A 17,203-nucleotide genomic window follows, 5' to 3' on the forward strand; every position below is an offset into this window, starting at 1 on the left:
TTGCAATAAGTGACTGCACAAGTAGGTAATCCAACCTTCATTGTGTTTTGTTGAAGTTAAAATAAACTTGCTGGAATCCTCTAATTTGCAGTTTAGGTATGTTGTTATGTTTGATGACTGCTGTGACACATTTTTCTATAGGAAACTACATAGTTTATTTATTCTAAATATTCTTACAGTAGGTAGGTATATACCTACGCAGCACACTAAACGTAAACTTTAAATAAAGTTAATATTTACTTAAAATATATACATTAAGGCAACCCTGCCGTACCGTGCTGTCACGCAACGAAAATATGACCAATGCCAATCTATTATCGACTATTAGATATTTTCGAACACTGAACAGCCCCCGGCAGCAGGAAGCAGTTAAATCCATAACGTGGAGCCAACACCACAATCTGTCGTTACGCATTTACGCGAAAATTTATCGACGGAACATTGTCCAGCGAAATGACGTAACTGTACTTGCAATGCAATGGTTTTTTCGGAAGACGTGGGGTAGTATTATGTTTAGACGCAATATCACGAGATGCGACCTCCCACTAGGCTGTGAGCGAGGTAGGTATATTCACCAAATACATTATACAAGATATTATAACTGCGCCGCATAATGTAAACCAAAATATTACTTACACACTCTACACAGACATCGCAAGCTTAATATGTGCTAAAGCTGGGTCTAAAGCGTGAGCGTGACTTGATACCCTGACGACGTTTTACAACGTCAAATCAAATAAAGACGTCAAGGTTATGTTCGGGACCGCACTTCAAGCATACAACCGAATTGAGAACCTCCTTCTTTTGAAATCTTGAAGTAGGTGAAAAGGCTTACCTGTAATATATAGGTACTCGTACCTATAACTTCACGGATAGGTATTCCACATGTGTTCTGTGGAAAAAATCAACGCTTACTATTTTTGTGAAATGAGTAAAACCATTAACGAAATTAGTTCCTCATCTATCAAATGTCAAAGAGAGAGTCAAATGATCGTAAAACTACACCCGTCTATTTCTAGTTTTGTTCTTGTTCACTTTATTCTCGGAAAGATCACTTAACAGAAATAAAAGAGTATCAGAATCACATTCAGTAGCCGAGTAGCACCAGCAGTACGTGAGGTTCCGTGAGAATATATTGAACTGAGAATATAGGTACAAATAAACAAAGTAAATCATTTATAAATCAGCACATACTTTACTATTTAGAATTGGTATATAAAAAACATATTTTCACTTGATAAAATCAATTTTTAGATATAAATTTAAGTTATACTGATAAGATATTTGGGTCTTGAAAAAACCTAATGTTAGACAATTTTTTTTTATTGGTAACCAACTCATAAAACTATTAATGAATTCGGATTCGGTTGTTATGCTAGGGGACCCTTAAATAGCAAGGAACTGTTGAGTGCCGGAAGAGTTGTTAAAACAAGTTAACGGGGAGCAGGAGCCAGCCTGGCGAGATTAGAACAGGTTTTAGTGTGTTTGAAGACGCACCTGTTCTAAAACGACTTTGTTATCCTTGGCGTCCTGCATCTGTCTCTAGGTATGTCATGCCTATATTTTGTATTGTAAGCAGGAGGTATTCGCAGCTGCTTCATTTCACATTTGCAACTGCTCACCTTAATCAAAAGGCCTTACGTGTTCCACATGTTCTTGTTTTTGATATATATATATATATTTATATATATTTACAACAACACATATTGCTGAAGGTATACGTTTGACTTGATTGGCTGGCCGATTAATTACATTTACCATAATCCAAGATAACCCTTCCATTATATCATTGTTCTCTCTCGGCATCAGTCACGATTATAATCACTTAATGTCATTGAGTGTTCATTCAGAGTAGGTTACACACCTTGATATTCATTTATTTGCTACACTAATCCACTGAACCAAGGCGCATATAAGCGATAGCGTAAGGCTAGGTTCAGATGACAAGCGCTCAACGCGCGTTTTGATAACGCGCGTTTACAACTACATATATTTTATTCAGGTCGTACACATGCTAACGCGCGATATAATAACGTTAGCATGTGTACGACCTGAATAAAATATATGTAGTTGTAAACGCGCGTTATCAAAACGCGCGTTGAGCGCTTGTCATCTGAACCTAGCCTAACCGATCAAATCGCCTGCGACTTTTCGGTGTGTCACTTTGAGAGACGGTATCAACTCGGTTGTCACCATAGACCATGATTAAAGAGACACAAAGTGCCGGCAACTAGGCTTCCGCGGGTGAAAGTTGATGGCGGCCCATCGGTCATGGCTGTGGTCATGGTTCAGGTAATGGGTGCTGAATCAATCGATCTCATGTTCGTGGAATGGCCACTTCGTGACAATTGTTGCGAGGAATGTTAGGGACGGATTTGATTTTACAATATGCTATTAAAAATAAAATATACGATCATTATTACGCTTTTCATTTTTAATCCATCCTGATATTGCGCCTGGCTTGGGGTAATTTTTCTTATTAGATACAGCAAAGCCAAAATTTCATGCAAGGCGAAATTTCCAATATACAATAAATAATGAAAAATCGGGTAATAATCAACCAAAAGAATAAAAAAATGATGGTAATCATCGTACATAATATACAAATTTCCATAAATCACTCTTCTAAGAAGCGTTTGTGAGTAAGAAGCGTCCCATGCCTAATCTACGGCTCACTCGTGTAAATCTGCAGATCGGTGTGAATCTGATGCGGAGGAAAATACCCGTCACTTTCCATTCGTCATGCGCTTGCGCCGCCCTCAACGTTACGTGCAACCACCATGGAAACAATCGGATTTTCGGTGAAAGTCCTGTTCCGAAATTAATATATTTCCTAACAACGGTCCATTAACGTATTTAATATGATTGTGCAAATGTCAATTTGTGACCAACTTTAATTGTTTCTTATTAAATTCAAACTGTTCGTATTCTTGGTAAGCTTTCTCTATGAATACTCGTATACTATATTTAAAACTTCCGGTCTTTTCCTGAATTTCGCAAAAGTCAGGTTATTTTAACAACATTCAAACTTATTAATAAATTTAGTCCTATGTCAATTTCGTCAGATTAGGCGTAGAGTAGAGTAGCAGTTTTGTAATTGCTTCTTCACAACATTTGTCTAATCTTTTTATTTGTATCATTTCAGGACCGGCCGGGCAGCCCCCGCAGCTGGCAGGGCCACGCCGCCAGCGCACGCACAACATGTGACCACCGACCGACGCGTCTCGACGACACTGCGAATATTCATGAATCCCACAAGATTACATGATCACGCACTTATTTATTCTACCTAATTTTAATATAAACGAATCTAGTCGCCATAACACTTTTAACACGAAGCAATTTAGACTGTAATGATAAGAGGATTTGAATATCAATTATTAAACTAGTACAAAGATTAAGGAATTGATGAGACAGTACAAAGAGGGAAAGCTAATGTTGATTTAAGAATAAATTGATTCATTTAGAAGTTCCCTAAGGATTATTCAGAATGTCTGCAAGTGAGTATTTTTTTTTAATATTATATATCGGTTCCATATATTAAAACTAGGAGACATTTCCGATTAACTAAGCAAGTTTATTTCGCAAATTATGAAGAGATGTCTATGGTTAGCCGTGGGTAATAAAATGTGTCGTTTCCAAGCAAAAAGTCCCACTTTATCGTTTGCTATAAGGATACTGACAGGTTATTCGTATAAAGATACAAGCAAATCCTTATGATAAGCATAGAGAAATATGAAGTAATAGAGTGCTTACTCCATACATCAGTTTTGGAACCAAAATGATTATTATATTCGCAGTCGAAATCTAGCATCAAGTAGCGGAACTCTCAGTACTGCTACTCGACAATAGATATCGCGGCAAACAAAAAGTCTAATGCTCAACGATTTTGAGCTAATATTATAACCAGAGTAAGTGTAGGAGTTGAAAATAGAGTTCCGGTTACTCTAGGTATAATATTAGCGGAAAATCGTTGAGCATTAGACTTTTTGTTTGCCGCGATATCTATTGTCGAGTAGCAGTACTGAGAGTTTCGCTACTCGATGCTAGATGTCGACTGCGTATATAATAATCATTTTGGCACCAAAACTGATGTATGGAGTTTCTCTATGATGATAAACGACAAAGTGGGACCATTGAATAGTCACACAAATGATGATTATGAATTTATGATTTATGTAATTCGTGAACTCTATCGGTTCACATGTATTTCTTTTGTTTGTGTGTATGAGATGGGTTTTATTTTGTTTTATAAAAGTTAATAAGTAACACAATGTGTTGGCTGTTTTAAAACTTTTATCCTGTTTTTAGGGTTCCGTAGTCAACTAGGAACCCTTATAGTTTCGCCATGTCCGTCTGTCTGTCTATCTGTCTGTCCGAGGCTTTGCTCCGTGGTCGTTAGTGCTAGAAAGATGAAATTTGGCATGGACATATAAATCAATAAAGCCGACAAAGTCGTACAATAAAATCTAAAAAAAATTATAGGGTACCTCCCCTACACGTAAAGTGGGGGTGAAATATTGTTTTTGCTCAACCCTACAGTGTGGGGTATCGTTAGAACCCTTATAGTTTCGCCATGTCCGTCTGTCTGTATGTCTGTCCGAGGGTTTGCTCCGTGGTCGTTAGTGCTAGAAAGAAGTAATTTGCCATAGACATATAAATCAATAAAGCCGACAAAGTCGTACAATAAAATCTAGAATTTTTTTTAAGGGTACCTCCCCTACACTTTAAGTGGGGGTGAAATATTATTTTTGCTCAACCCTACAGTGTGGGGTATCGTTAGAAAGGTCTTACAAAACTAATAGGGGTCTTCAACAAACATTTTTTGATAAAGTGAATATGTTCGGAGATAATCACTCCGAAAGAAAAAAAATGTACCCCCCCCCTCTAACTTTTGAACCATTGGTCCAAAAAATAAGAAAAAAATCGTGGAAGTAGAGCTTAAGAAAGACATTAAATGAAAACTATAGCGGATATGATCAGTTTAGCTGTTTTTGAGTTATCGCAAAAAGTGTCCCCTTCATAGTAAAAAGACGTACATCCACAGTTAAACGTTATTACCACATTAAATGAGTTGTTAAAGTTATTTGGCATTATTCATGTAAATAAGCTAAAATGTAAGATAAATTTGCTTATTTTACTCATTTTATTTTTATTTCATATTTAATTTGTCTAAAACAGTTTCCTTGGCTGTATGAGTAAAGCCGTTGATTATTTGCAGTTTTAGAACGAAATAGGTAATAAAAATTAAAGAGTAAGAGGCAATCCCGCTAATTTTATATTCATATTCGTTTATTGCAGTCATGTAATGCATTATGTCTAGGACTTAAATAATTTTAAAATTACTGCAGTTTGCTAAAAAATGTGATTTATTCATCTATTAACAATCTAAATGTTTTTCGCTATGGGATATTTATCTTTAGGCATGCAAATTCTCCGAATGCAAGTAAGTCTGTTACTTTAATTAGGTACTGATTATGAAAATTTGCCTATCTGTTTATCTCGGGTGAAAGGTACCGTTTTATCCCTTGGTTAACAATCTAGTATACTTTAAGCTCCAGTTTAGCTTATTGTGACGGAAGAGTAACTACGGAACCCTCTGAGCATGGCCCGACATGCTCTTGGCCGGTTTTTTTTTTGTTAAGGTAGAATATGAAGTGCAATGAAATCATCAGTCAATAGCAATCATATATTACAAGACATCACAAGACAAAGCCATCTAGTTTTAAAATACGGAAACCCTTTATTTCTTGACACGCTATTTTGTGTGGAAACCAATATTCTTTTTAATTTACTTTTCTTTGATGCTGGATTTATTACATTCTATAAAGTCGGCAAAGTAAATGGCATGTATAAGGATGTCTAATTTCAAAATTGCGACCACATTGTATCCCAGTGGTGATAGAAAAGCGACATAATGCCGCATTTCCCGAACACGAAAGCATCATGTTCGCCGTCCACTTGCGGCCGGCGGTTCTTGTTAAGTATTCTTGACACTTGCCAAGCACTTGTTTCCATTGTACCAGTATACGTTTGACTTGCACCTCCGATATTCTACCCATTTGGTGATTACTTTTATGTTGGTTGGAATGAACAAGTGATGTTGTAAGCGATGGGTGACAACCCTGATCAGCGGCGAGCGACGGTCGAGCTTTCCTTATAATATGCTGCGGTAACCTACTGCTCTTATTATGCTGTAATAGCCTTGAGGGTTACGCATATTTGGATTTGAATGGGTTTTGTACTATGATGGTAGTTTGGTTTATTGTTGATAAATACAAGCAAAAAGTTAGCTCAAGATATTATTTTAAGAGCATTGCATTGCAATAATTACTTACCTACGCCAGGACCACGTCAAGCCAGTGCGTATGTTGATATACACGTACTTATCTATATGTATTACTACTACTACTACAGTAAAATAATAATGTGTTTTTTTATTTGTACTATTATTATCTATCGTCTTTTTATAGTTAATTATTATTTGTTATCTTCTGATAAGTTACGCTCGTACCGCAACCTTTTTCTGGTTTATTTTCATTTTTGTGGGACCACCGATCATTGCGTACCACGCGGCCTGCTGGTAAAGTTTGCACTTTGGCCCACTGCCCGCCCACATAGCCTGCTGGTAAAGTCAATTAAGTTAAGCCCTGTTGATAGACCATTGATGAGTGTGTCTTCCTCCGCAGGTTTCGAGCACTCCGCGATGAAGAGCAGCTTCTCTTTGTCGTCGCTGCGCAGTGCCCCCGCGCCTCCAGCGCGCGCTGACCACCTGGAGCGCCCCTATCACAGCCTGACCAAAAAGAGGTAGCAAAAATTATTTTGATATTTTTACACAGTTTCTTGTCCTGAATTTCCAAACATCTCTTTACACTCACCCTTTTGGAAAGGGCATCCAAACGTTGACATTCAGTAATTCTTACTAATAGCAACACTCTTCACTGACCATTGTTAGACCTTATGGGTTTGCAATAAGGTTTACAAATTCTCAGCTATCTATATTTGGGTTTAGCAAAATCAATATTTTATATTTCAATATATACTTTATACTATTAGCTAATAAAATACCACAAGGTCGAAAGTTTTAGCGTATAGGTACGCACCCAACACCGGGATCATAATCCAATCCTATTTTAAAATGCGCAGTAGGTTTCCATTTTTCTTACAGCAAAATTATGTTGCGTACCTACTACGGTCAGCTCATAAGATAATTTTATTTTGGGTAACCGATTAGGATCGTTGTCTTTAAATAGTACACCTGTGCGTTTCATTGCGATTATATACATATACAGCTTCCGGATTAACACTCCCTTTGATTATTCCAGAAAGGAGCCGTGTCGTGAGGCGTGGCGGCGCAGCTGGGGCTCGGCGGCCAGCGGCAGCGCCGGCGACGACCTGTGGCCGCTTCTGCAGCACCACTACGACTACATCATGGACAACCACCTCATCGACACCTGCAAGGTTAGCTACTTTAACAGAAGGAGCCGTATCGCGAGGCGTGGCGGCGGAGCTGGGGATTGACGGCCAGCGGCAGTGCCGGACGACCAGTGGCCGCTGCTGCAGAACCACTACGACTACATCATGGACAACCAACTCATCGACACCTGCAAGGTCTAAACCGTACCTAATAATGAACCAAACACTGCCAGCCGGGGGATTGCTCATTAAACAAGTAGCATTAATATTTTATATCGCAGTGAATGTGATCCAGCATTGTCCAAAAATCACCCTAATGTCTGAAAGATCAAGAACACATTTTGAAGTTACTATTATGTACGATGTACGGCCATATTTCGTAAGGAGTAAGGATACTGAAAATATTTCAGGATTTTGCTATCTTTGGTTTTCCTTAAATTTGTAGTGAAGTGAGGCGCTGCCAAACTTCACTACAAATTGGGGTCATCATCATCAATTGGTATAGTCAAGAGTGTTATCTTAATTATTTCGTCTTTTTTACAGGAAGCAAACGGCGAGTTGTTATCAAGCAAGTCGCCCGCTTTGCTGCCGCGGCTCAACCCAGCCGCCGGCTTCAACCGGCAGTGGTCGCTCAGCCAGCTCGTGGCCGAGTTCGGGGAGCTGTGCCAGTGGCTGTCGCAAGTGCAGGAGGAGATCTATTCTAGTCCCGAGAACCTGAGCAGCAGGAAGCTGAGAACGGTAAGAGACAAACGGTAGTGGGCGCTTAGTAAGCTGCTAATAAAAATTTGTCAGCCGGCAGCTACCTCTTTGTAAGTAGACTAGACCTTAAGGCTAAATTTAAAACAAAGGTACCATACTCGTGGAACGGAAGTGGGTGTGGGCAACGCTCTGATGTTTCTAAATTTAATCATCTATCTATTCCATCTGATCAAATCTGAACTTAAAAGTGGCAGGATAATTTGTGGCTTTGATTTACCTGAAGCACGTATGAATTTAAACTATATTTTATGCTTCTCTACAATTTTCAAAATGAATTTGATGTAGTGTCAATAAGTCCATTATTTTATATCACCAGACCCGCATGGCCGAACTGGCGTCGGTGGAGCCGCGCCGAGCGAAGTTCATCGAGCAGGCGAGCGCCATACTGGAACGCATTCCGGAGGCTAGCGCAGAGGTAAACGTAAATTTTAAGGGTCCCCAGCAAGCTCGGTTCGCCATTCAAACTTACAAGGAAAGGTACCCAACTGTCCGGTTCAGATTTGATTCATATTTATACCTATATGTTAAAGAGTAGTCTAAAATAACAGACACGTATTTTTTTTAGCTGCCTAAACTCAACCTATTGGGAGAAATCGTCCTCCAAAGTACTAAAAAATTACTAAATCTTCTAACTCCTATAGAAAATGTTTGAGAGTAGGAAAAAATAATGAGCACGTGTTTTGTTATATCTGCTTAAACTCAAGTTCTCCTAAATAAAGATACACATGAAGACGGGTGTCTTCATGTGTATCTTTAGCGATAACTATAAGATATTACAAAACTTCGAATGTAGATTTTTTTAGGAAAAAAATAGTTTCAGCCGATATAACAAAACACGTGCTCATTATTTTTTCCTACAAACTTTTTTCTCAAACATATTCTCAAACCAGCCATTAACTAGCAAGTTACTTGAGCATCACATTCTATAGGAGTTAGAAGATTTAGTAATTTTTTAGTACTTTAGAGGACGATTTCTCCCAATAGGTCGAGTTTGGGCAGCAAAAAAAATACTTGTCTGTTATTTTAGACTACTCTATAACATATATAAATATAAATCAAATCGGAACCGGACAGTTGGGTACCTTTCCTTGTTAGTTACGCTCTCATTTTCAAACGAATAGCTAGATTGCTCTGAAACTTTGTACTTATAAGGTATATATCTAGTCCCGTAATTAGTTTATGTAGCTTCAGATACCATAGTTAAAAAAACAGCTAATTTAAGTTTTTCATACAAAACTTGTTATTGCTCTCTTTCGTTTGATTTATAAACTGAAGCTATATAAACTTATTATAGGACTAGATATATCTCACGTCAGGTCATTGTATGTGCAAAGTTTCATTACAATCCAACATGTAGTTTTAAAATGAGATCGAAACTCCGTTTGTATATGAGAAGGTGAAATACAGCCGAGCTTGCCGGGGACTCTTAAATACGCTAGTCAGGTTTACACAAACCATAACACATGCAATAGTTGTTAGTTGATGACTGTTAATTTAATAACTTGCTAGTCTTGTTATGTTAACTGGTTTAGCAAGTTTATTTCTTCCAACGTAAACGCAATAAATTGCTACTCATATTTCTAACTCTTCCATAAAAGGCATTCGATATAAGGCAGTGTCCAGACGGGTCAGTTTTTCGCAAAATTGACAGTTTTTCGCAAAATTGTCAGTTTAATCAAGACGTGTGGACGCAAAAATGAAATAGGCTCGCCGATCTCACTAGATTCGATGGTAAGATTATGACCGACCAAATGGAGGTGCGGACGCAAGAATGTTTCTTCTCGACGGCTAATACGCGTTTGGAGGCATTTTTTAAATTTCGGGCGCTAGAAAGTCACCATAAATCTATAATAAAATTGTGTACGTGTGGACGCTTCTGATGTGGATGAGATTACGGCAATTTAATTTCAGATCAAATTGTCAATTTGATTGTATTGTCTGGACGCCCATTTTAATACTTTTGAAATGGAGTAAAACTATTCCAAAATGCCTTATTAGTTTTGTTCATAAATCTTATAAGAGGTATAAGTGAGACACGAGATTAAAACAAGGTTTTCTATTTAAAAATTCAGGTGACTTGGCGCGTGGACCATTTGAACGCGAAATGGGAAGGCCTGCGTCTGCTGCTGAGCCCCGAACAACCTCAACGTGACGGAGAAGGCACTGACACCGTCGGTTAGTTTTTCATGGTTATTTCAAACGTATAACAACACCTATCCGACGAATTATGCAACTTATGAGAATTGTTATCAGCGCCATCGTTAAGAAAAGTAAAATATTACTTTCTTTCTCGTATCGCGCTTTATGGTTAGGCTAGTAGTTCGAAAGTGTGAGTATAGATGGCGCCGTTAAACTAGCGAGCTTAGCTAGCTAGCTAAGGCCAAGGCTTTATTCCCTTTCTATAGATGGCGCTCTAACAATGTGTGTCTATTTAACACTAGGTGGCATGTTATTGCAGTTTTGCTACTCCTCGGAAGATGACGTTATAATAGATAGTTTCATCACTCCTTACTAGATGGCGCTATAACCGTTTCTCTCATTGTTTCTTTTTGATGTTCTATCAATTTTCCATAGAAATATGAATGTGAAAGTAGCCACGTCGGTTTGTTTGTTACCTTTAACGGCTAAACTACTGAACAGAGTTTGGTACAATATGACATGTAGAATGCTTAATTAAACCCTGGGTCTGGGGGAAGTAAAATGAATCTAACCTAACAACACGCGGGCAATGCCCTGTTCACAAATAGTATCTGAACATCTGAACGTATAATATATTTAAAAGAAAGAATGGTCAATTAAGGGGTTTTATGTAACAAATATTATTCACACCAGCTGCTAAAGGCTCTCTTGAGTGTTCAAAAACTGGTGAAAAAGATGCATTTTATTTACTTGTAGGGCAAAGTAATCAAATGTTAATTTTGTGTTGTTTCCTTATGTAGCCTGGTAAAATTATTTAATAACGTTCATTTTGAATTAATTTGGTTAGATTATGTTTGATATTTTACAGTTAGTATTTTCCTTGTGTTGGTGTACTGAAATATGTTGTGTTCGACTCGGTGGCAAAATTTATTTAACCCTCGTGCCTTGAAACCCTCGAAACGCTCAAGATTGCATTTTTTGAGCCACTCGTTCAGTTTTGGAATATTTCGCTTGCTTGGGTATCAATATTAGCGCGAGAGGTTAAAAAACAACTTTGCCCCCTCGTAAAACAAATGACTAATCATTACTCGTATCGTATCTGTAATGATTAATCTGAATTTGACAAGTGCTATTTAGTAATAAAGCAGTCCTTACAGACACGTCGCACGAGCTCCGCTGCCTGCGGCGCTGGCTGCACGGCATGGAGGGCCGGCTGCCGCCGCCGTCGCTGGCCGCGGCGCGCGCCGCGCCTTACCATGAGCTGCTGAGAAAGCTGAGGGAACATGAGGTACGTGAGATCGTTAAAAAACTTTCAAAGTTATTATGATGATGTTTATTTCTTAATTTGGCTAAATTTTATTACACAGTAAAAATTATAAAAATTACATACGGTACGAGATATCGTAATTAGGGAATGCGATCTCGAACCAATATTGGTGATTCGAGATCTCACCTGAAAAATCTGAATCGAGATTTGGTGTTTCGAGGTCTCCACCTGGCGGTCGCAAGCCTGGCGGCTTTCGAGATAAAGATTAATCTCGCCGAGAGCGAGATTCGACTAAATCATTATAAATGAGATATTCTTACCAAAATTCTTACTTTCGTACTTGCTGTTATATTGAAAGCTTTACAAATAAATAGAGTAAGCGAGCTAAAATCATGTTATAGATAGTTGTGCGTACGCTATTACGCTAAGTCCGCCCGTTTCTTCCGCACATAGTGCATCACAACGCTTTTATCATCAGTTAAAGCCGGTCGTACACAATAGCCTGAAAATACTCATGTACTTATGTATTTACTTATTTTTTTAATCCGACGTCGGTAGCAAACAAGCATACGGCCCGCCTGATGATCTCCGGGGGTCAGTTTCCTTAGGATAAGGACGCCTGTAACTCCAGAGGTGTTACATGCGCGTTGCCTACCCTAACAATCCACACCCTCGTTGAGTTCTGGCAACCTTACTCCCCGGCAGGAAGACAACACTATGAGTAGGATCTAGTCATAGACATAATACGCAGATACCGCAAGTCTCCATACGGCTAATCTGCCAAAAGTGAAGCCGAAACACGATCGACGTGTGCGTGCGACGCTCGTGTCTTACTTCCAGGAACGCACACACGTATGCAAAAATATGTTGCCAGTATTTATTTATTCCCGTCAGAGTAGGGGTTTTAACATCATTCTTATACTTGGTTATGTATAATTTGGAAGTGTTTAGATTTTTAATTTTGTAACAAAAGCTTTTTAAGGTTCCATTATTACATTGAACTCTCAAAATTTGAGTATGTGTGATTGTAGTATAGCTAAAGCTTTTCTGACAGTAATGCAATCTATTCAGATACGGCATATTTATTTGAGGAAACTACGGATGCTAGCAAATAGCATCCGTAGAATCCCCAAATAAATATGCCGTATCATTGAAGTGAATAAAAGTGACCTTAGTAATGAGGTGCTAAAATAAGAGGTGCAAAGACGGCACTACTCAAGTTATTGATATTTCTCGATTATTAATACTTCAATTTAATTTCCATTGAAACAATACTTTCTTTGTTAAACGTAAAATATCAGAATTTCACTTATTTCGTTGTTTTTTTATTTAAAAATCTAATAAAAATATGGTGAACCCTAATTCCGGAATTGGGAATATTGGGATCCAATATCGAAAATCAGTTCCGTAATCAAATCTGTCAACTATTTTTAAGAAACATTTTGACTATTCAAGTATTTCATGATCCCTAAGTAAAAAGTAGTCATCACAGTAGGAAAGTAATAACAATATGGACTTCAGTAATAATTACAAAGGTGGTATAGGTATTAGATTTCCATGTAAGGTGCTTTCTCTCAAATACATATAATAATTATCTAAGAGATTTTACAGAACACAAAAAAAAGGTTGTCTGGAAGCTCTTTAGCGATAAGGTCGCCTTTTTTTTGTTTTGTTATGTTGTCTTTATGTATTATGTGTGTTTCCTTGTACATTTATTTTGCGGTTGTGCAATAAAGAGGATTTGTATTGTACTTACATAATTACGTACTTGATACTGATAGACACATGGGATTTAAGTAAAATTATTTATATACTAATAATTTACAACACTCACCAAATTCGTATTGGCTCGCTTACACGTTATCCATTGCGGGCCTGGATCGTGCTGCGCGCCGGCCGGCCTAATGGCCCTCGTAAATCACGCGCGATGGAGCGATGCCCTTAATTAGGGTTGACGTTTCGTGAGTGAGAGCGCTTTGTACTTTGTAGGGGGACAATGCGCTCTCACTGTCACATAGTATTGAGGGATGCAGTGTGGAAAGTTCTACAGTTTTCTTTCTCAATGTCGTATCTGGCTTAGTTGTATTCTTGCAAACACAACTTTTTTGCTTTAAGTATAAAGCTCAAATTTGGAAAAAAATAACACTCATTAAAGATTTCTTAAAATATGAAACAAGATCAACGCTCATTCTGGTCGTCTATGGCCTATTGTGATTCTGGTGTCAGGTAATGCTGTTTTTTGCCTTCGAATTGCTCGTGTCGATGAGTGTGTGGAAAATAAGTGTTACGACCTTTTAATGATGTGCTAGATAGGTATATAGGTTTTGCGCAGGTTGAGCGGGGTTTTAAACACTTTTGTCTTGCAAAGCTGATTTTAAGCTGAAGTTAGGTAACTTTAAACGATGTGTTGATATAAAATTAAATACTAAAAGAGGAAGCGCTGTAATTAATGTTTCCTAATAGTGTTCATTTAAGTATTGCTAATGAATTTAAGAGTCCTATCACGAACAAAATCACAATAATGTAAAATTGGTAGATTTCGTCGTTGAAATTGTACACTTTAGGTTACGTAATACAAATAAAAAGTCCTTGTTTCAATTAGCACGTCTTCCTATCTAATAAGTCATATCGTCGCTCGTTTTGAAATCGTTACCGGCCTCTTGAAGTCTCCGTACTGAAATGTTGTTCCCTGTGGCGCCGATTCCGAGTTTAGATATATCACATGTAGCTTGCATATAAGTAAAAAGGTCATACGCTGCCTTTCCGATTTCTGCGCCTGACTCACGAACCATTAGCTACCAACTTTGTGCACGCTTTAATACATCAATGCGTGTAATTAAAAAACTATTTTAGATTCATGCGCACCAAAACAGATAGCAGTCTTTCGAAGGGTAGTCTTCCGTTTGGGTTTAAAATTTGATGATCATCACCATACACTGAAGCAAAATAATTAGCTGAACTCATTGAGTAATTAAGAAGTAACTGAACTTGATTAATAAAAAATATTTAATAAATTATTATTATTATTTTATACCTACCTGTTGGCCGGTGTAACAATTAGTTCACGAGTTCCATTTTTTTTTGTAAGTAGTAACATAATATTTTGTTACTGTTATGCAAACATTTCTTTCAGTGTATCAACCAACCGTCCACTACTGGGCTAAGCTATTTTTAGTTTGACACGTTCGGAATAGTACTCCAAGTTTTGCAGTTATTTGCGGTTCTGTATCCATAACAATAAGTTCATCATTAATTAAGCGGCGGAATACAATATCCCGCTTTAATCGAATTTCTCCAATGTATTTTACGATCCATGATCTCAAAATTTACTCGAAGCGCATTATAAAGCAATAAATAACAATAAGCCAATAGGACACTTCCATAAAGATCGTCTATCGCAGACGATCGATGTCTAGAGTTGCACAAATTGGCCCCCAACCAATGGTTTAAAACCATATTTTATGTAAGCTTTATCTGATTGTATTAAAGTTGAAAATGGTGAAGAGCGAGTGCCCAGTGTTGGTGTTGCGAGTTACATTTGACTGACTAATGCGAGGTATCCATTTTGTGCAGGTTTCCGGGGAGTCGCACGCCGTCAGAATTAACCTCCTCGATTTGACGGGCGATCTGTTTGGATATTGATCGTGAATAATCGTGATCTTAGTTGGTTAGGGTTATTTATTTTCCTGTTTTGTTGCTTCATAAAAAGCTTTTCTAAGATATATTATTGCAAAAAGCTGTGTAAAATGTAAATTTAATTATAATTTAGGTAGATTGAACGAATATCTATTTTTAAGACTGTCCGAGTAACATCGCACCAAATACCATTTCATTTAAACATATTTCTTGTCTACTGTACCGTATCTTTCGTGAACTCGAGCATTTAAAACCAAACATAATGTAGGCGTAGAATGAAGAATATTTCGTCGTGTTACATCAAAGTGAAGTATATCGACTTCGTTTCCTTTCTGCAACTTCCTTATGAGGAAACTTCCAAGAGAGACGTTATAACGTGTATCTTAATTACTTTTCACGCTTTTTTACGAGCTAAAGTCCATATTCGGACGTAATTTAAGGCCTTAATAATTTATTAATTTATTTAAACTTCATAACGTTCGCAATCAAACGTTTTATGTCTTCATTTTATTATGTAAACTGGCTTACAAAAATATTTGTAATGGGTTTTTAATTATTATGTAGTACCAAAATTGCATTTTAGGGGCCAGTAGTCCTTTAAATACTCTCTATTCTATTTAAGGGACACTAGTCTGTTTATCAGGTTCTTAGGGCTTAATAATTTTTGAAAAGGGCATTCAATTTTAACTTTAATGAATTGTTAACGTACATTAGAACTGCATGAACTTGCGTGTCTTGTATGTGAAACAGTATTTAACCCTTTTGCCGCTCCGTCGACTCGCTCTTGACCAGTTTTTTAAGAGGAATTCCTAGTTGCGATTTTTCCATACAAACGCTCTCGACTGATTCCTCCCTGGATTTTTAACCTAGAGCAGTGATTTTTTCAAATAAGATCAATATCATCAATATCTGTGCCTCTATGTTTTGCTTTTTTGGATTATTTTATTTTGAAGAAAGATACAGCGCCTCGAAAATCGCAAAAACGGCTAAAATAAATTGGCTGTAAAAAAAGGCACAGTATACAAATATGACAAAAAATATCCAAAAAATCAAAACATAGCGGCATAGATTATTTCTTCCTCTTGCAATTTCCAAAATTTCATAATGATTAGTTGCGTTTTGAAGGAGGAAACAGTCGAGAGCGAAACCTCGATTTTTGAGTTTTTTGCGAGTGAATTTCGGTCCGAGCTGCAGTTGTCCTTATCGCACGAATTGGAGGCGGAGACAGTTTCTAAATATACGTACACAGAAGGAATAGTGATGGGCATAACATCCTTATTAGGGATTGCAGAACCGGTACTGTTTTAAAGAACCGGGATTTCCCGGTACTTTTGGAACTGGTCTAATTATTTCATTATTTTAAAAAAAAACGACAGCATTTTGCGATTTGACCACCTTTCGTATTATAATTTAATAATCACATTTTCTTTTATTACGTAGTAGGCAATTTTTTTTTAGAAATATAGTATTTTACATTGCTCACACTTGTGCGTCACAAGTAAAAGATAACTACTTTGATGTTTGCCACTAGATAGCAAATTTAATGAAATTACATTGACGAGGGGATTTATATAATAAGTATCGCAGTCGTATTGTATAATCCGCCGTATTACATTACGGCTAGCCGATATCAAAATAAGGGCCATTTTGAAATGCGGCGGTTCAACGATTAAGGTATGATGGGTAAATACCGGATGCGGGTGAAGAACGTAGGACATTCATTTCCCCTCCTAATTTGGCTTTATTTTTTAATGTAGGCAACATTGTGTAAGACGCCATTTCATTGCGCCTCGACTGTCAGTGTCCCCGCGTCGCTCAGGGAGTCGGGCTTGTGATATGTGCAATCACAGAGAGCAAGGTAAATTTCGCGAATTCTTCCTTCTATCCGATCTTCGCTCTGTAATTTATTTTGCGTATTGTGATGAAACTGTGTTTGTTTTTGTAATTGTGTTAACAGACCTAGCACTGCTGTAGACCGATATCCGA

General features: G+C 37.6%; 1 protein-coding gene across 4 annotated transcripts in view; it reads left to right on the plus strand.

Annotated features, from left to right (window-relative positions):
* The window catches only part of LOC133534241 (klarsicht protein), a 348,033-nt gene that overhangs the window by 132,127 nt on the left and 198,703 nt on the right, over window positions 1-17,203 (plus strand). For 3 of the 4 annotated variants that reach the window (XM_061873338.1, XM_061873350.1, XM_061873342.1), the window contains 7 exons: window positions 3,146-3,500; window positions 6,690-6,807; window positions 7,326-7,461; window positions 7,960-8,154; window positions 8,492-8,590; window positions 10,248-10,350; window positions 11,472-11,602. In XM_061873338.1, coding sequence (XP_061729322.1) covers window positions 3,491-3,500; window positions 6,690-6,807; window positions 7,326-7,461; window positions 7,960-8,154; window positions 8,492-8,590; window positions 10,248-10,350; window positions 11,472-11,602 — 792 coding nt within the window. In that variant the 5' untranslated portion in view covers window positions 3,146-3,490. Of the gene's footprint in view, window positions 1-3,145; window positions 3,501-6,689; window positions 6,808-7,325; window positions 7,612-7,959; window positions 8,155-8,491; window positions 8,591-10,247; window positions 10,351-11,471; window positions 11,603-17,203 lie in introns of those variants that run through there. The other variant, XM_061873358.1, reaches the window with a different exon arrangement.

The sequence above is a fragment of the Cydia pomonella genome, chromosome 2 (genome assembly GCF_033807575.1).
Source record: "Cydia pomonella isolate Wapato2018A chromosome 2, ilCydPomo1, whole genome shotgun sequence".
Lineage (NCBI taxonomy): Eukaryota > Metazoa > Arthropoda > Insecta > Lepidoptera > Tortricidae > Cydia > Cydia pomonella.